The sequence below is a fragment of the Nannobrachium achirus genome (genome assembly GCF_963921795.1).
Source record: "Nannobrachium achirus genome assembly, chromosome: 7".
In the NCBI taxonomy this organism is placed as follows: Eukaryota; Metazoa; Chordata; class Actinopteri; order Myctophiformes; family Myctophidae; genus Nannobrachium; species Nannobrachium achirus.
Window position 1 is genome coordinate 42517977 of NC_137816.1, and position 17815 is coordinate 42535791.

General features: G+C 42.5%; 1 protein-coding gene across 2 annotated transcripts in view; it reads left to right on the top strand.

The window, feature by feature from the left end:
- LOC308289044 (AN1-type zinc finger protein 3 homolog) overlaps window positions 1–15543 on the top strand; it is a 35741-nt gene extending 20198 nt beyond the window's left edge. For both annotated transcript variants that reach the window (XM_080730578.1, XM_080730579.1), the window contains exons 4-6: window positions 92–157; window positions 3886–4092; window positions 10681–15543. In XM_080730578.1, the coding sequence (XP_080586704.1) occupies window positions 92–157; window positions 3886–4092; window positions 10681–10835 (428 nt within the window). In that variant the 3' untranslated portion in view covers window positions 10836–15543. The remainder of the gene's footprint in view (window positions 1–91; window positions 158–3885; window positions 4093–10680) is intronic.
- The last annotated feature ends 2272 nt before the right edge of the window (window positions 15544–17815 follow it).

Genomic DNA, 17815 nt, shown 5'->3' on the forward strand with positions numbered 1-17815 from the left:
AGTCATCAAGCAGACAGTCTTTTTTTTTAACTGTCCATCTCTTGCATGTCTCTGCCTTCCCTCATCCCTCTTCTCTCTCTTCTTCCTCCAGAGGTATCCAGCACAGACACAGCCGTAGGCACCGTCTCTACCCCTACCAAGCGCTCCTTTGAGTCAGGTACACCTCAGCACAACCTTTGATTTTGATTTATTTTATATATTATGTTCAGAAGGAAAACGCTTGGTACATGCTTCTCACAGAAATGTCAAGGATAAAGTCGACAACTAATTTCTATTGTGATCCTTGTTCCTTGGATCTAGAGATGGGATTTATGGTTCTTTGAAGTGAGCGTGATCTCTGGGATCCGTTCCTTTCAAAGAGCCGTTCAAAAGACTGTCTCATTTTAATTACTTTGTAGATTTTGATTATGATTACAAATTAGGCTACTTAAACCCTAAATACATTTCTGCCATATATACATTTCCGCCATTTGAAAATAGCCGATCTACTTGTAGATCTGCTATTTTTTAAAGATTTTTCTACATTTTATTCATTGGAAAACTTGTGAAACGGGGCATTCTGTATAACGAGTGCTTTCTATCTATTGGTACTACATTATGATACCAATACTTACTACTTTATATTTTGAATTCCGAATTTTTACTTGTGGCAGAGTATTTTTTACATTGCAGTATTGATACTTTTACTTAAAGCTATACTATGGAAGTTGCTCAACTACTGGTCAGTAGCGGTATTGCTTTTTTCTGACGTTTTTCGCCCGGGGTCGCCGCGGACCACTGGAGCGGCCCGTGTCCGCCTGCGCCTCACCGAGACGCATCCGTAGAGTCCCTCTGCGACCAGGTGTTGGGGAGTAACAGGCTAGACTCCTACACCAGAGTAAACACTGCTGTTGAGGCAAGCTACTTCCTGAAAAGACTACAAGACGCGCTGTGATTGGCCGGTAGTGTATGATCCGCCCTCTGATTGGCCGGTAGTGTATGATCTGGAGACAACGTATACGGAAGAATGCAGATGATGTAATTTTGCTGCGAAATCCAGACCCGGCCCGGCTCATAGAAAAGATATTTTGAGAAGTCTTTCGGGGCTGAAATTCACGGAGTGGGTATTCTAAAACTTTAGCGATTTAATAGTTAGGACAATTTTAAGATTTGTTTTTTTTTGGAACAGTTACAAAGTATAGTTTTAAGTAAAGAATTTGAGTACTTTTTACACCACTGTTCATTAGAAAGGAACGGCTCCCAGCTACTGCGAACCGGATCCCATCGTTCATGTCAAAGAGCCGTTTGAGAAGTCTTTCGGGGCTGAAATTCACGGAGTGGGTATTCTAAAACTTTAGCGATTTAATAGTTAGGACAATTTTAAGATTTGTTTTTTTTTGGAACAGTTACAAAGTATAGTTTTAAGTAAAGAATTTGAGTACTTTTTACACCACTGTTCATTAGAAAGGAACGGCTCCCAGCTACTGCGAACCGGATCCCATCGTTCATGTCAAAGAGCCGTTCAAAAGACTTGATTCGTTCGTGAACGTCCCATCTCTGCTTGGATCTGGACTAACCTAACATTTCACAGAGAACCTAACAACTATTTTCATTAGAGCCCAACCGATATCACCTTTTTTGGATCAGGTCCCGATTTTGGGACGGTCCTAGATAAAATATATTTTGAACAATATTTTGGCAAAAAGTACTCAATCAAATGAAATCAAATTGAAAAACTTCAATTAAAGTTAGATTTTTGCGTGAGCTTGTAGAAGCGCTCATGCTCGACTAAAATGACATGCAGAAAATAGGGACGTCATGTTGAAAACCATTTAAAAAGTCAGGTCTGGCTGTAATTTCCATGTTCCGGGGAGTTCATGTGTGTTTGCATGGTGAACCTTTCAGCTCCACATAAGGAGCTGGAATGGAGGAAATGTCTGGATAAGCTGCAGTGGATTGATACTAAATTGCTGCTGGGTTAATTGTCTTATGGGGGGTGGAGGGGGGGGCACTCAGCCGGTCGTGTGTTTGAGAAATATGAAGCTAATCAAGCGTTTGCTGGAAGCAGATGATGCCGGCTTTGAATGTGCGGGTCACAGACTTATTCAGAACAATAACATAACATAATAGCTTTAGACTTATCAGGACTCAGGGCTAACTTATATAATGGTTGTAGTAATTCACACTCACACACACACACACACACACACACACACACACACACAAAAGTGTGCATGATTTGCTTGAAACTGCTAAGCAGGCAGTCTTCAGCAACAGTGAGTAGAGACGTTGATCCTTTATGTAATGCAGCTGGATCATGTGAGCACTGTGCTGGGCTATCCACAACTTTCCTACGTCCCGTCGTGCATTGCGCAGAAGTTGTACGGCAGTTTCCGGCGTTGCAGCCGAGAATCTACAAGCTCACAACGGTTGCATCTGCGCCGCGACGTGAGCTTGTATGTCTGCTGTTCTCCGGAAGTGTCCCACAGATAATGCTACAGTAAATTCTCGTGGAAACAGATGGATACACACTAAACGTATGCTGCGTGCTCAATGTTGTCCTACGTGAAACTTTGCACGAATACTCCCTGCATCTTCCACATCTAGCTTTTTTAGTGCCACCAGGATTTTTGCAAAACATAATTAACTACAGATTTTGTCCAAACATCACGCAAAATCTTAAATCGTGACATAGTGATGTGTGATCAGGACTGATCTGATTTTTCATATTCCATCCTGATTGGCTAAGTCAGCGAAATATGTAAACAAAAATATATATTCAATCGATAGAACATGATCAATACTGTTGATTACCAACTATTATAGGTGTAGCCCTGATCTGGACTTGTCTCAGTTGGTGCAGATAAATTGACCACAGATTCAGCCAGTTAACCGCAAACAGGTAATGCAGCATGCAGTTTTCAGATGGCACGCACCCTGTGAGCACTGACACACACACACACACACACACACACACACACACACACACACGTATGGGATCGATTGGGCAGACCATGAGGATTGGGCAGTTCAGCCTGGCCTGGTTCTCACACACACCTATTGAGAGCTGATGTGTGTTCGCTTGGTCGGGCCCGGAGACAAAATTAAAGTGTGCAGGATTGATGAGAAAAGCTGAGTTGAATGTCCAGCCAACCAATTAAAGTATATTGCTACTTTAACTAGGGCTGATCGATTTTGAGAAAATGTTTAATTGGGATATCTGACCAATATTGCGAATATCAGCTCAATATTTACTGTGTAATACATTTAAAAAGCAATGCAACGGTTCAGTTCGCTCACGGTTTGGTTCAAACCTCTGTCTTTTGGTCACCGATTCTGTATTTTATTTTATATAATTCTCATCGTTGATAAGTCAACTTTACAACGAGGTATAACCTGTAAGGATCGTGGAATGAGCTACACAGCTAAACGTGTTGGTGGTAGCACCCCACAAAACCTTCTTAATCACTCTCATTTTGAGCCACCTGCCTGCACAAATCTGCTGGTGTGTGACTGGTACCTGAGCATGGGTCCTGCAACTTTGTTGAGTTTGTGCATGCTCCAAGCGGCCACACTACCCCTATGGAAAGATGCCACGTTTGTCCCTTCTGGATAAGGCCCGTGCAATAGGGCAAGTGGAAGTGTATTGAACAGTCTACCTGGCTGGCTAGCTCTGTCTTGTGAAACATCTTGACAAATGTATTTAAACATATTTTCATATTTGCCGAACTACAATTGCAATGCACTGTGAGCTTATAGATCAACCCAGTATTGGGTTCAAGAGCTCAATACCATCCTGCTGCCTTTTCAACGATAAATAATGTGGTGTGTGTGTGTGTGTGTGTGTGTGTGTGTGTGTGTGTGTGTGTGTGTGTGTGTGTGTGTGTGGGTGTGGGTGTGGTCCAGGCTCTGAGTCAGAGAGCGACGCTTCCCCGGAGAAGCGGGTGAGAGTTGGCGAGGTGCCAGGGGCTGAGGAGACTTCATCGACATCGTCTTCGTCGTCGTCATCATCATCATCTCGCAGCGGTTCCAAACAACGGAGTCGCAGACGCTGCCATCGCTGCCAAACCAAACTGGAGCTGGTACAGCAGGAACTGGGCTCCTGTCGCTGTGGTAAACACTGCTACACACACACACACACACACACACACACACACACACAGCCACTCAAAATTACCATTATTACTAGGGCTGCGAATCTTTGGGTATCCCACGATACGATTCAGAATCGATTCTTGGGGTCACGATTCATTTTGTTATTTTTTTATTCTTTCAAATCCAAACGATTCGAATTCAGAAACGATTATTTTCCGATTTAAAAACAATTCTCGATTCACATAATGCCAGATTATCGGTTATTGGTTCTAAACATCGGTTATGACATATTTTTGGTTAATTGCCCAGTCCCACTGTTGTTATTTTAGTAGCACGTAACACATTAACATCCCTGTTTAGGGCATGTACATACACTACCTGGTAGTCAAAATATTTCAACCAAAGATACAGTACATTAGGTCCGAAAACAGCAAAAATATCAGATCTATAAGTAAGCAAAGCCTATGTGCTGGGAGCTTGTCTATTTTTACTATTCATTGTAGGACGAAGGATACAGGGCTTCATTGGTTCATTTAGAAGTACAGTAGAAATATAACCAAGGTTATTTATGTTCATGCATAAATGCAATTACACACACGCACGTACATACAAATGCAGGCTTGTTAAGTTGTGGTGTGTGTGTGTGTGTGTGTGTGTGAATGAATGGGAATGTTGCTTTTACTAGCCTCGGGGGAACTCTACCACAGGCCTGAACTGTTTACACTTCTCACATAAAGCATAAGCCAATTACCACAAACACTAATGCACTTTAACCAATATGTTGGTGTAGTAATCAACCTGTTTGCATCCAAATGAAAGTGCTTAAAAAGATAGCGCTCTTCACTGCTTACTGCCGTACATATGCAGCCAAATGGGAAATTGACGCACCTTAAAAAAAAGAGAGAATTTAACCAGGACTAACTGAATCCACAGGCCAATTGATTTCTATATGCGTACTTAATAGTCAAACGCACAGTATGAAAACATATTTCAGAGGGACTGAGTGGGATAATAGTAGCAGTTATAGTGATTTCTGACTGCGGCTGTAATTGCTGATTACTTTGCTAATGGTGTTGTGGAAGGTTTGTCTATGGATTGGAAGCTAACTGGGTCTGATAATTAGTTGAATATGTATGGATGCTCTTCAGCGTGTGAATGAGCAGAAAGGATAGTTTAATCTGTGCTTCTAAATTCTAATACATTACAATCACATTCAATACCAGACAATCCGCCGTTTGGCTAATTAGGCTGCGTGTGTGTGTGTGTGTGTGTGTGTGTGTGTGTGTGTGTGTGTGTGTGTGTGTGTGTGTGTGTGTGTGTGTGTGTGTGTGTGTGTGTGTGTGTGTGTGTGTGTGTGTGTGTGTGTGTGTGTGTGTGTGTGTGTGTGTGTGTGTGTGTGTGTGTGTGCGCACGCGCATTCTATCAGTAAAACTATTGAAGTTGCTTTCAGCCTTCCATCTCCTGAAGTGGTTCTCCGGCAGCTTGCATATTGGAACTACAGTGTGTTGGTGAATGAGACGCTTTAAGTGTGTGTATCCATGCTGTCGGGTAGAAACCAGTTTTAACCCCAGATTTCACCTATGTTTTTCATATAGGCCTAAATAAATGCCCAACTTCATAAAAGAGTGTTGCTCAGAAATGCGACGCGCTGTGAGCTTGTAGACCGGTTAAGTTTGTCTATGGGTTTTTATAAATAAACTTAGGATTTATTTTTCTGCATTTGCTGTCACAGGTTTGGACATACAAGGTTTGTGTTTCATGTTTGTTTTTGTGCTTGCTTATCAGCAGCTCTGTGTGTATGTAACCTTGTCTAGCTCTGGTGCAGCTGAACCCACAGTAAAGTGGGGCATGGGACCGTGAAGCCATTCCCAGGGGGTCCGTGGACACGAGTGTGTTGCTTTCAATCCATTATTTGGTGTCAGTAAATCTGACTTACCAAGAGAAATGCAAACTGGCTGCAGCAGATGGCAGTTTTAACCACTTAAACCCCAGTATCCCTATTAGTGGTGGGAACATTCACCAGAAATACCGCTATAGTTGGCAAAGAGATTTGATGTAGACTAGAGGGAGTGAAGGCCAGTCCATACTCAATCCGAAACCGAACTTTCCGTCAAAGAGTTCAGACTTTCTGACGTGCAGCTTTCCGAACTCTAATTCGGGGTAATGCTTTTCAGAAGTTCCGAGTGACGTCATTTTGTAGTTGAACCGGACCTTTCCGACGAAAAGAGTATGGACAGGCCTTAAGAGTTTTACCAAGTTTTTCCATCTGCTACGGAAGTAAATATCTTGAGATGGGGGTCCATGGCCAAATATAATTTTGGGGGTCCTTCGCATGAAAAGGTTTGAGCACCACTGACATAGAAACATAGTATTTTCCAAAAAACCTTTCAAGGATTTGAAATATTCAGACTTGCACACATTTTCAAGATTTTTCAAAAATAGCAGATCTACAAGCTCGCCACTCGGTGGCGCGCTATGAGCTTGTATATCTGCTATTTGTCAATAGTTAAAGCACAAAATAATTGTGCGGGGGCCCACTGTGAATCCTTGTAACAATGTTTCCAAGTCTGTGGCCAAGTCTCTGCATCAGTTCCTATACTGTACTGTATTATTCCAATCAGATCCTGACTCTCTACTGCCCCCTTTGGTTCCAAGCTCAATGTCCTCCTCCTGTCCTGTGCCAATTCCCTTACCGTTGCCACTCTTTTGTTCTATCCTGGGCTCCTCGGGCCCTCTGTCATTTTTCCCAGGCTTTAATTTCGTGGTGACATTTAATCAGCTCTCAACAAGCGCTGAGCAGCGTTATCATCGTGCACATTAATTAATGAATTTAAGACGGCGAGAGCTAACGAGCTCCCTCTCTCCAAGCTTAACGAGCGTTCCTGTCGGCACTGCAGGACGGAGTGAGAGTTGTCAGCAGATTGAGATGAGGATTTGGCCACTGGTGTTTGCTTACTGTACATGCAGACACATGAAGAGCAGGGTTTTCCTGGCTAGGGATGGGGCCTTTGGAGGTTGATTGTCCATGTTGCTACTACAAACAACAAGGCAAGGAGTCTGTGTTAACACATTTGGTTACACATTTATCTGTTCCTAGATTTTCAGGTCGTTATGTGGCCTTCAGCAGCTACAGTGGCCTTGTGGTTTAAGGGTCTGCCCTGAGATGGGAGGGTGTGTTAACCATGAATATCCTGGTGGTGTTTGTAGCTTACCAATCAGAGCCTCACTAAATGCAGCATCATGCAGAAAGTATGGCAGGGACATTGAGTGCTTCTCTGTAACCCGACACCACTGTGGGTGGAGTCAACGAGGTAGTCATCAACCAGGAAGTGACTGCCTTGATGTTTTATTCGGTACGTTTGGTGCATATTCTCTAGGATTAACTATTGTTATACTAGAGATGGGATTTATGGCTTTTGGAACTGGAAGTGAGACGGATCTCTGTGATCCGTTCCTTTCAAAGAGCCGTTCAAAAGACTCATTTTAGTTACTAGTTGCTTTGTAGATTTTGATTATAATTCAAAATCAATTCAACCCTATACACATTGCGGCCATATATACATTTACGCCATTTGAAAATAGCCGATCTACAAGCTCACAATGCGTCGCAACGCGACACATTGTGAGCTTGTAGATCGGCTATTTTCAAATTATTTTTCTACATTTTATTCATTGGAAAACCTGTGAAATGGGACATTCTGCATAATGAGTTGGCTACTTTCTACTATTGGTACTTTTGGTACTTTTTGATACCAATACAATTGTACTTTTACTCAAGTACATTCTAATTCTGAACTTCTACTTGTTGCAGAGTATTTCTGCATTGCAATGTTGATACTTTTTCCTTTTTTTTTTAAAGTAAAAGTATCAACACTGCAATGTAGAAATACTCAGCGAGTAAAAGGAACGGCTCCCTATACTGCGAAACGGATCCCATTGTTCATTTCAAAGAGCCGTTCAAAAGACTTGATTCGTTCACGAACGTCCCACCTCTGTTATACAAACATAACTATTATTGCGACCGTAGGTCGCATTTACTACCAAAACCTCCACCGGCTGTCCGTCCCTGAGTGAGTGAGTGAGTCACACGTCACACGTCACACTTTTGCCCTGCTCATATCTCCACAACCGTTGCCCCCATCCATGCCACATTTTGCACACACACTCCTTACCTGCCAAACTACAACCTCCAAGGAGCTTCAGGGACCCCCAGGTCCCTGGGGGACCCCCAGGTGTAAAAAATGACCAAATGTGCAAAAATGACCACCCCAACGGGGCTGCTCACGGGGAATTCCTGGGGACCACCCACTCCTGGTGCTCCAGAACGGATGCAAAAGTGGTGACGCCCCCAGTGGAGGACCCCCTCCACTGCAGCTCACATAAAATGCCGTAACTCGGGCTAGGAGCGTCCGGGAGAGCCGGGGCCGGTACCTATTCGTCCGCCAAGGCAACGCGGAGACCCCACCCCTCATTTCTCACATGGCCCTCTTCTAGCGCCACCTTCAGGCCGATTTTTAAAACACATTTTTGGCCACTGCTCCTACAGTTTTGGCCCTAAAATCACGCAAATTGCTACACAGTATGTCTACACTCATCCCATCAACATGAATCTGTCCCATATAGCGCCACCTTCAGGCCGATTTTTAAAAACACATTTTTGGACACTGCTCCTACAGATTTTGCCCTAAAATCACGAAAATCACTACACAGTATGTCTACACTCATGTCATCAACATGGATCAGGAAGATTTTGGAAAAACACATTTTTGCCCTATTTGTGAAGATAAGTGACCTACGGTCGCTTATCTCCCGATTAGGGAGTCTTACTGGTGGATAATACATAGGATATAGAATACTAAATGAGGGCACAAATTGAGCAAAGAAAAAGGTACTTTAGGGATGTTTTGGGGAGAAGAAATACATTTATTGATCAGAGATTTACTTTTCTGTTTTCGTTAAGAGCCCCATTCCCAAGTGGTTTAAATACCACTTGGGAATGGGGCTCTTTAAGGAAAACAAACTTGGCCACCTTCACCATATGTTGAAACAGCACAGGTTTATTTTCTCCCTTACGGAAATACAGTATACAAAGGTAGTGGAAAGTAAATGGTGCACTTCACTCGACGATATGCCCAACTTGGATTACTTTCATCTCCGATAAATCACATTTGGTACTTTTCATCAGTGGGCCCTTCCGGGACAAAGATGAATATAATTAAGCGAGGATTTGGTTTGAATAAACAGTGCTCACACAAAAAACATGAATATTAATTTCACACATCGGGTGCCCACGATGATTCAGGGTTTACCCTTGCAGGGGCCCATCGTCACCATGGCAACCCGCCATTTAACGTACCTTCGCGTGGAAAAATAATCTTTTCTTTCAGTCAGGACCGCTTTTTACCAAACCTGGGCCACAGCGTTTGTGTCACGGGAGGTAGAAAAGACCGCGTTTTGAACATGGAGGTGATGAAAAAGCTAGATCAGGAGAAAAATGCACCAGCATAAAACTGCTGTGTGTGAAGGGGGAGAGCAGGTCTTTCAGTCCGAGTTTATCAAAAACGCAACAGGGTTAAGGCCGAGTGTATCAAAAACACAACAGGGTTAAGGCAGTGGAAGCTTGTGATTGGCTGCAGGGAGACTGCACTTCCTGGTCACGTGATACCGTGCTGCATTTTGGGAAATGTAGTGTTTTTCCCATATTGTTGGTTTTTGATCACCGCGGTAGATCCTTCACTGCGGTAGCAAAGTACAGTAACTACAGTACAGTTATTCTTTTAGATTAAAAAAGCAGATCTACAAGCTGTCACTATCAATGATCTCCTTCTGAATATATTATACACTTTTTGTCCTACGCACCTGTCACCAACCTTTGAGGTGTGCATCAGCCTTGTTCTAAAAAATACACTTTCAGAATTAAATGAACACAGTGTTAATTGGGGTCCCAAAGATGAGGCTTTCCTCCATTTGTACGTACGCCCTCTGAGTTACAGTGGTAAAGTACTGTAAGAAACTGCAGATACAGCACAGGAATAACGGCACAATAAACACCAACCATAATGAAGCAACAGTATCAAGTAGTTATCCCTCGGCTACATCTGTACAATACAGAACGACAAACACAAAGTCCCAGGGTCTGTCATCATCACCATGCTCTATGTCTGTGGTTCTCAACCTTTTGAGGCCACGACCCCCAAAATAATCACATTTTAACTGGGGACCCCCTCACCCTGAAGAGCACTAAGAGTTGAGGCATTACATTTTGTATAACACAGTTCTATTGTGAAAATGGCAGGTCATGTAGATCGGCTATTTTCATAATGTCTGCCTCTAATATTTGACAGTTTAGCCAATGTTTAATTTGTCATTTTAGAGGTATTAAAAAGTCCTTAAATGGTCACTTTAGAAATGTGCAGATAATCTCTATACACTAACTTTGTGTTGGTTTGTTTACTGTTGAGTGAGAAAACAATGTTTAACATTAAGTTAATCATCTGGGGACCCCCCAAAATAATTTCCCCCCCCCCCCGTCCCGACCCAAAGGTTGAGAACCACTGCTCAAAATGATTGTGAATAAATTAGTTCCCTCTCTCTGTCCCTTTCCAGGCTACGTCTTCTGCATGCTCCACCGGCTCCCCGAGCAGCACGACTGTATGTTCGACCACCTGGGCCGCGGGCGCCAGGAGGCCGTCCTCAAGATGGTCAAGTTGGACCGCAAAGTGGGCCGCTCCTGCCAGCGCATCGGGGAGGAATGCTCTTGAACAACCCCCTCCTCCCCGTCCCCCCCAAAAAGGCATCTTCAGTGCCAAGATGGTGTCTTACCTGCTAACAGGGATGTGATCTTGTTTTCTATTTCAGTGCTACTCAAAGGTGGAGTCCAGGGACCCATGGGGTTCCTTGGGGGTGGGTTGGTGGGGGGGGATTCCAAATGGACCTTTACCGGTCTGTGACTCTATGAGAGTGTAGAAATTGAACCAAATGGACACATTTTTACACTCCCAGAGTTAAAGGAGTAGTTCACCCCCAAATTATTATTTTTGCCAGACCCATGAAATGGGTAGGCCTACATAAGCAAATGTCGTTCTGTCCGGGTTTTCTATATAAAGGGTATATATGATGATGACATGCCTACAAAAGGCATGATGTCATAAATGATGATGACAGACAGGGGGTCTGGCACAACCAGGTTGACCTGGTCTAGTTTTTGTATTTGTCGCATTCCTAAGACAAAAAAGAAGAAGAGAGAGGAAAAAAAAAAGATTATAGTAAATGTACCCCCCATCGATTCTCACACAAATGCATTTGGGTCCCCATCCAGGCCCATGCATTTGGGGCCCCTTCCAGAATCAATGGGTAAATTTACTATAATAATTTTTTTTGTCTTAGGAATGCAACAAATACAAAAAATATTATTGAACTCAAGTCTCCATGGTGTGTAATCAATAGAAAAAAGTCATTTTGGGGGTGAACTACTCCTTTAAGCGGGTGCTTGAAATTAAAATGTTTGACAACCACTGTTCGATTTCCTTCCTCCCAATTTCCTCCTTCAGATTTTGTCTGTGGTTTTTCCAGACCCCACCTCTCCTAAAAAAAAAAAGGATTTCTGACATTGTGTGTGTTTTTTTTAACCTGCACTCTGGTTGTTCTTTTTGTTCCTGATCACATCCTTGCTGTTCTAAGATGCCTTCAGGGGGAAACCAAAGCCCCGCCCCCCGGATCCCAGAGTGACAGTATGGAAGGAAAGGAAATCTATATACGTATGCTTTGTGCACAACTTGTTTTGTTGTTGTTTTTATTTTTTTTCTGAGAGAGGCTCCTGAAAAGACGCAAATGTCAGGAGTTTGAGAGGAGGAGGAGACTGTTGCCCCTGAAGCCCGTTTCAGACCTTTTGCTCTTTACCTCAGACAGACACACACACACACACACACACACACACACACACACACACACACACACACACACACACACACACACACACACACACACACACACACAGAGGACTACGGTAATTGTCCTCACAAATTAATTTGGCCCTCACAAGTATAGTAATACAAATACACACACTCGCACACAGTCTGGGAAATTGTACACATGCAACACTACACAACGATGCCACCTCAGGTTATGGGAATATCAAAGCCCGCCTCCTTTTCTGCACCTATACCTACCTACGCCGCCACTTTGTTTGGGTTGTTTTTCTCCAGAGGACACTGGACACTCCCTGCCTTCCTCCCCTTCTCTGTGTTGTTTAAAGAAGACTATGGTTGTTTTGAGTTCCACTGAACGGCACACAGTGGAAACTGACCCGTGAGATTGGCGGGGAGGAGGGGCACTAATTACAATGACTGACCTAGGCTGCGATTCGGCCTTGAACCCGCAACCGTTTCACATCTGTGGTATGATGCTACTTAAGCCCCTCCCGCTTCTGCTTGTTATTTTTCCCCTTTTTTATCTACCTTTGGACCTGGACTTGGCAAAAGGACACTCGTCATGCTTGGAACAGCGAACTGGTCTTCCTTGCGTCTCCCGTTCTGTCTTGTCTCGTCTCTCTCTCTCCCCCCTCCCTCGCGTCTCCTTTATGGTTGACGGTGGTGCGACATTGTCGCATTCTGAAAATCACAGATCTATAAGCTCACAACTAGGGGTGCAAGGGTGATCGATTATAAAAAAAAAACATTTATTGCTTATCGAAGTTAATAAAATAGTCTATTAATAACAATTCTAAGAGTATACATTTTTTTTTCAATCCCCAAAACTGTGAAAATAGCAGATCTACAAGCTCACGAAATGTCGCAGCACTATGCGTTGTGAGCTTGTAAATTCGCTATCATCAAACTTTTGTGAGGTGAAGTAGACCATAATTAAGTGCATAGTCAATTATTTGTTTAATCGCAAACCGAATCGGTAGAAGAATCAATCGCTAAGTAAATAATCGATACTTGCAGCCTTACTCGCAATGGAACATTTTGCGAGCTTGTAGATCAGCTATATATTCAACTTTTTTGTTTTGTTTGAGAAGGTATAAATCATGCATCACTGTCCCCACTTCCTCTCCCCTCCCACCCCCCACAAAACATAGGCTATAACACCCTCCCAAATGTTTGCATTATGGGTGCTGGACGAAGGACAAAGGAATGGTGGGTGCAACAATGATCTGTGGAACTCTAAATAATGTTTCTGTTTGGAGAGGACATGTGTGCGTTATGTCCACACACACAAAGAACTGTTCTTCTGCAAATACAGAGTCACTCGTTGACATCTGCTCTGTTGGGTGGAAACCTCATGTGTCCAAAAACTGTTACTTTTCAGGATTCAAATTCAGAAATAGCCCAATAGAGCATCGCAGCGGAAGTGGTTTACTGGTCTCACTAAAAATAAATCTCCCATTCATTTTCCCCATAGACTTTTACAAACATATTTATAACAATTTTGTTAAGCCTAGAACCAAGCCATCCAGGATGGCAGTGAATCATGACCATAAAACCTTTGGTCCTATATGAAAATATATATTAATATTTAATTATTTGATGTACTACATTTAATGAATACACTTTGTTTAGCGATTTTCAAAATTGTTCTTTTCATAGAAACAAAGGTTTCATGTTCATGATTCACTGCCATCCTGGATGGCTTGGTTCTAGGCTTAACATAATTGTTATAAATATTTTCGTGGGCTGGGGCTAGGGCTGGGCGACGTGACTTTGAATCAACACCACCATACATTTTTGACTTTTGTCTTTTTTTATTTCTCTCTCTCTCTCTTTGTACGCAGCCATTGTAAAACAAAGTATAATACAGGTTTAAGTGGTTAATCAGACTAATCAATTTAATCGATTCTAAAAACGAATCTATTAGAATTATTTTTATTTTATTTTTGTCGATTTGTTTTTATGTAAGAAAATCCTTTAAATTATATGGGGGGAAAAAATAATCTGTTTTGATATATTTTCCTTTAATTGCCCAGCTCTAATGCTTTCTATCCATGATGTCTTAGTCATTTCCCAGCAGCCACCACTGTGTGAAAATTATTTATCTTTTCTTTTTGTTTTGTTCTTTTGTTTTGGCCTTGAGCTCAACGCTATAAATAAGATTCCACCCCTCATATCCCTCGATCCCATCTCATAAAGCCATCTCCCTCTCTGCATCTCTCTCTCTACCACCACCATCTTTTAATTTCCAACCAACACAGCAGACTCTGTTTGCACCCCCCTCCCCTCCCTTTCTCTCATCTTTCCACGTTATTGATCGCTATGTTTGTTCTTTGGTCTCTTATAGACATGGGGGAGAGGGGACCGGGCAGGTGGGCAGGCAGGCAGGAAGACTCCATGCCAACTGTAGTGTGACTTAGGGCTGGGCGATAGGACTTCAAAATCACCATCACTTCAAACCTTTGCCTCGATTATGATTAATGAACGATATAGGCCTATATTTGTTTTTAATTGCCGAAATAGCAGAGCTACAAGTTCACAACACATCACGTAATCTCACATTGTGACACTTTGTGAGCTTGTAGATCTGCTATTTTCACTTTCTTTTCAATTTACCTAAATATTATAACTTACCTAAATATGTCATCAGTCATTGGTTCTAAATATTGTGATATATTGCAGGGGTCTTCAACAGGGGGTCCGGGACCCCTAGGGGGTCCTCCAAATCTTTGTGTGATAGAAACTTTTTTTTCTCCTTAAGCGACCGCCAGGTTGCATGTATGTTGTCTGCAAAAAGCAATCGCATGGTGGCGCTAGAAGAGGGGCATGTGAGAAGTCGGGGGCAGAGGTTGTGATTTGCCAGCCAAGGAGTATGTGTGCAAAGTTTGGCATGGATAGGGGCAACGGTGCCGGAGATAAGAGTAAGGCCAAAAGTGTGACATGGCGGAAAGACTGCAGCCGGTGGAGGTTTGTGAGCTTGTAGATCGGCTATTTTCGGCAAAGAGGTTTGGTGTAGAGGGGGAAAAGAGCAGACTAAGTACAGAGTGAATGGTACAGTTTATTAAGTATTGACGGTTCAAGTGGTTAAATATCTGAAAACACACATTGACATGAATCCAAAATACACTGATGATTGTGCTGTCAAACAATGAAACTATATGGAATTTATGAAAAGGTTGTGGGGGTCCCTGCTTCATCTCTCTCTCAACTAAGGGGTCCTTGGCCTGAAAACATTGAAGACCCCTGATATATTGGGTTAATTGCTCAGCCCTATGTTGTCCTGTTGACCAGTGGGCGGTGGAATAACAATAACCATAATGAGTGAATGTTTTGTAACTTTATTTAACCCCTTCTTGCGTTTCAGATTCACTGACACTTAGCGTAGAGTTGCATTTTTATCTTTTCAGTTGTAGAAGTGATGAGCAAATGGGAAGATGGAAAGTTGTTTATTGGTTTGTTTCTGTTTAGTTTTTTCTCCTTATTTTTGCTTAAACCCCTTTCCATTGTTTTTTCTTTTGCTGAGAAAAGAATAAAATCTGGATTAGACAAATACATTGTTGTTCTTCAATGACAGACTGGGTCTGTGAATGGAGTAGCCAGACCATTAGATATCTAACCATTGGATATATGTAGGCAGGTGGATTAGGGCTGTCACAATTATTACGTAATCGTCTAATCGTGATTATTTGACATTATCGCAATTAATTTGTCATAATCGTCATAATCGTGAATGTTGAAAAATTTCAGAAATAGTGGAAATAGCAGATCTACAAGCTCACAACGCATCGCATCGCGACGCGTTGTGAGCTTGTAGATCGGCTATTTCCACTATCAATGTTATTTTTTAAGTAGTAAGTTGTCAAATATGTCATTAATTTCTTTGTGTATTTAGGTTTTGTGTCATATCTGCCATGTGCAACTTCAAAGCCTAAAAGCCAAACAGAAATGTAATTGTCAATGACAAACACAATTAAATCGCTAATCGCCAATTATTTGAGTGACAATTAATCGTCATGTAAAATGTCATATCGTGACAGCCCTAAGGTGGATAGATATCATTGATAGTCATATCATATGTAGATAGATTGATAGATATAACTGATAGTCATATAGACGGATAGATATAATTGTCACCCAACAGGATGATTTATTTTTTATGACCCAATGTTTATTTGGCTTTTTAATTTTTCCACACATAAGTAGGATATCAACTACATTAAATGCAACAGGCAGACATACAAAAGGAAACATAAAATGGTATCAACAACCACAGACAAACAAAAGTAAAATGATGCCATAAGGTCCTGGGTACCTTGCCACATACATAATCAATGTAGCAGTATGTTGCGCTAACACCATGTCTCAAGTTCTGTTAGCAATATACATTATGTAGCTTCCCCACTTATGGATGTATTCATCCATTCTGTCAGTCCTATAGGTTATTTGCTCATAAGCAGCCACCCTGCCTCCCCACATTCTTCCAACCCCTTATCAGAATCTGTCTATCGATCATGATGGCAGTCAGGATGAAATCCTGTATGGATCCAGTATGCAAAGCCTAGGGCAGAATTGAAAATCAACCCTGGTACGGTAATTTCTAAGATGCAGTTATGGATTTGCTTTCCATGTAGCGTGAACTCGGGTGGTAAATGGTGCATTTATATAGCGCTTTTATCCAAGGCGCTTTACATAGATTGTGCATTACATTCACCCATTCACGCACACATTCATACACCGGTGGCGGAGGAAGCCATGCAAAGCACCAACCTACTCACCGGGAGCAATTAGGGGTTCAGAGTCTTGCTCAAGGACTCTTCGACATTAACTCAGGGGGAGTCCGGATTCGAACTGGGAACCCTTCGTGCTCTAATAACGGTTTCTCTACCCCTGAGCTATGCCGCCCCCACCCATGTTGTTTTTACTGTTTTATCCTAATAAAGTTGTTTTCCTTTTTTTTTTAAAGTGCTTTGGGTACCTAGAAAATCTATAACAGACCGATGTCTATAACGGACCGATGCCTAATCAACGGCTCGGAGCACCTGCTGCACTGCGTGACTTTGGTGCCGTATCCAACATGAAAGCCATGTAACAAACACACAGTCAGCGGGAAAAGTAGGTGCGGACGTTTTTGTTGGTGCCAAGATGCCAGTAAAGTTATTTGAAGCAGACGGAGCAACAGATTGGTTACTATGCCTATCTATATATGCTGCCATCTTTATTGTAGTCTGGACATTGTTGCGTGAGTGAGACAACGGACCTCAATACATGTGTGTGTGTGTGTGTGTGTGTGTGTGTGTGTGTGTGTGTGTGTGTGTGTGTGTGTGTGTGTGTGTGTGTGTGTGTGTGTGTGTGTGTGTGTGTGTGTGTGTGTGTGTGTGTGTGTGTGTGTGTGTGTGTGTGTGTGTGTGCGCGCGCGCGCGCGCGCAAACCCGGAAGTTGGCTCTCTGCCAGGTTAGTCATAACACCATGCTGTTTTTTTTATAGTGATGTAATTGGCTGTTTACCATTCACAGAAGGCCCTGTGAAGCTACTCTCAATTACCTAACAGATTTCTCTGACACGTTTGTTTGTGTGTGTGTGTGTGTGAGAGAGAGAGTTTGTCTAGCTGTACTTATGGGGACTAAACACATGTTCACACAGTCACCTGCAGGGGACCTCTGACAGTGTGGGGACAAAATAGTAGGTCCCCACAACGGTTAGGTTTAGGGATAGAGGTTAGGGTAAGGCCACAGGACTTGCATAAAAATGAATGGAAGTCTATGTAATATCCTTACAAGTGAGGTAAATATATATATATATATTGTGTGTGTGTG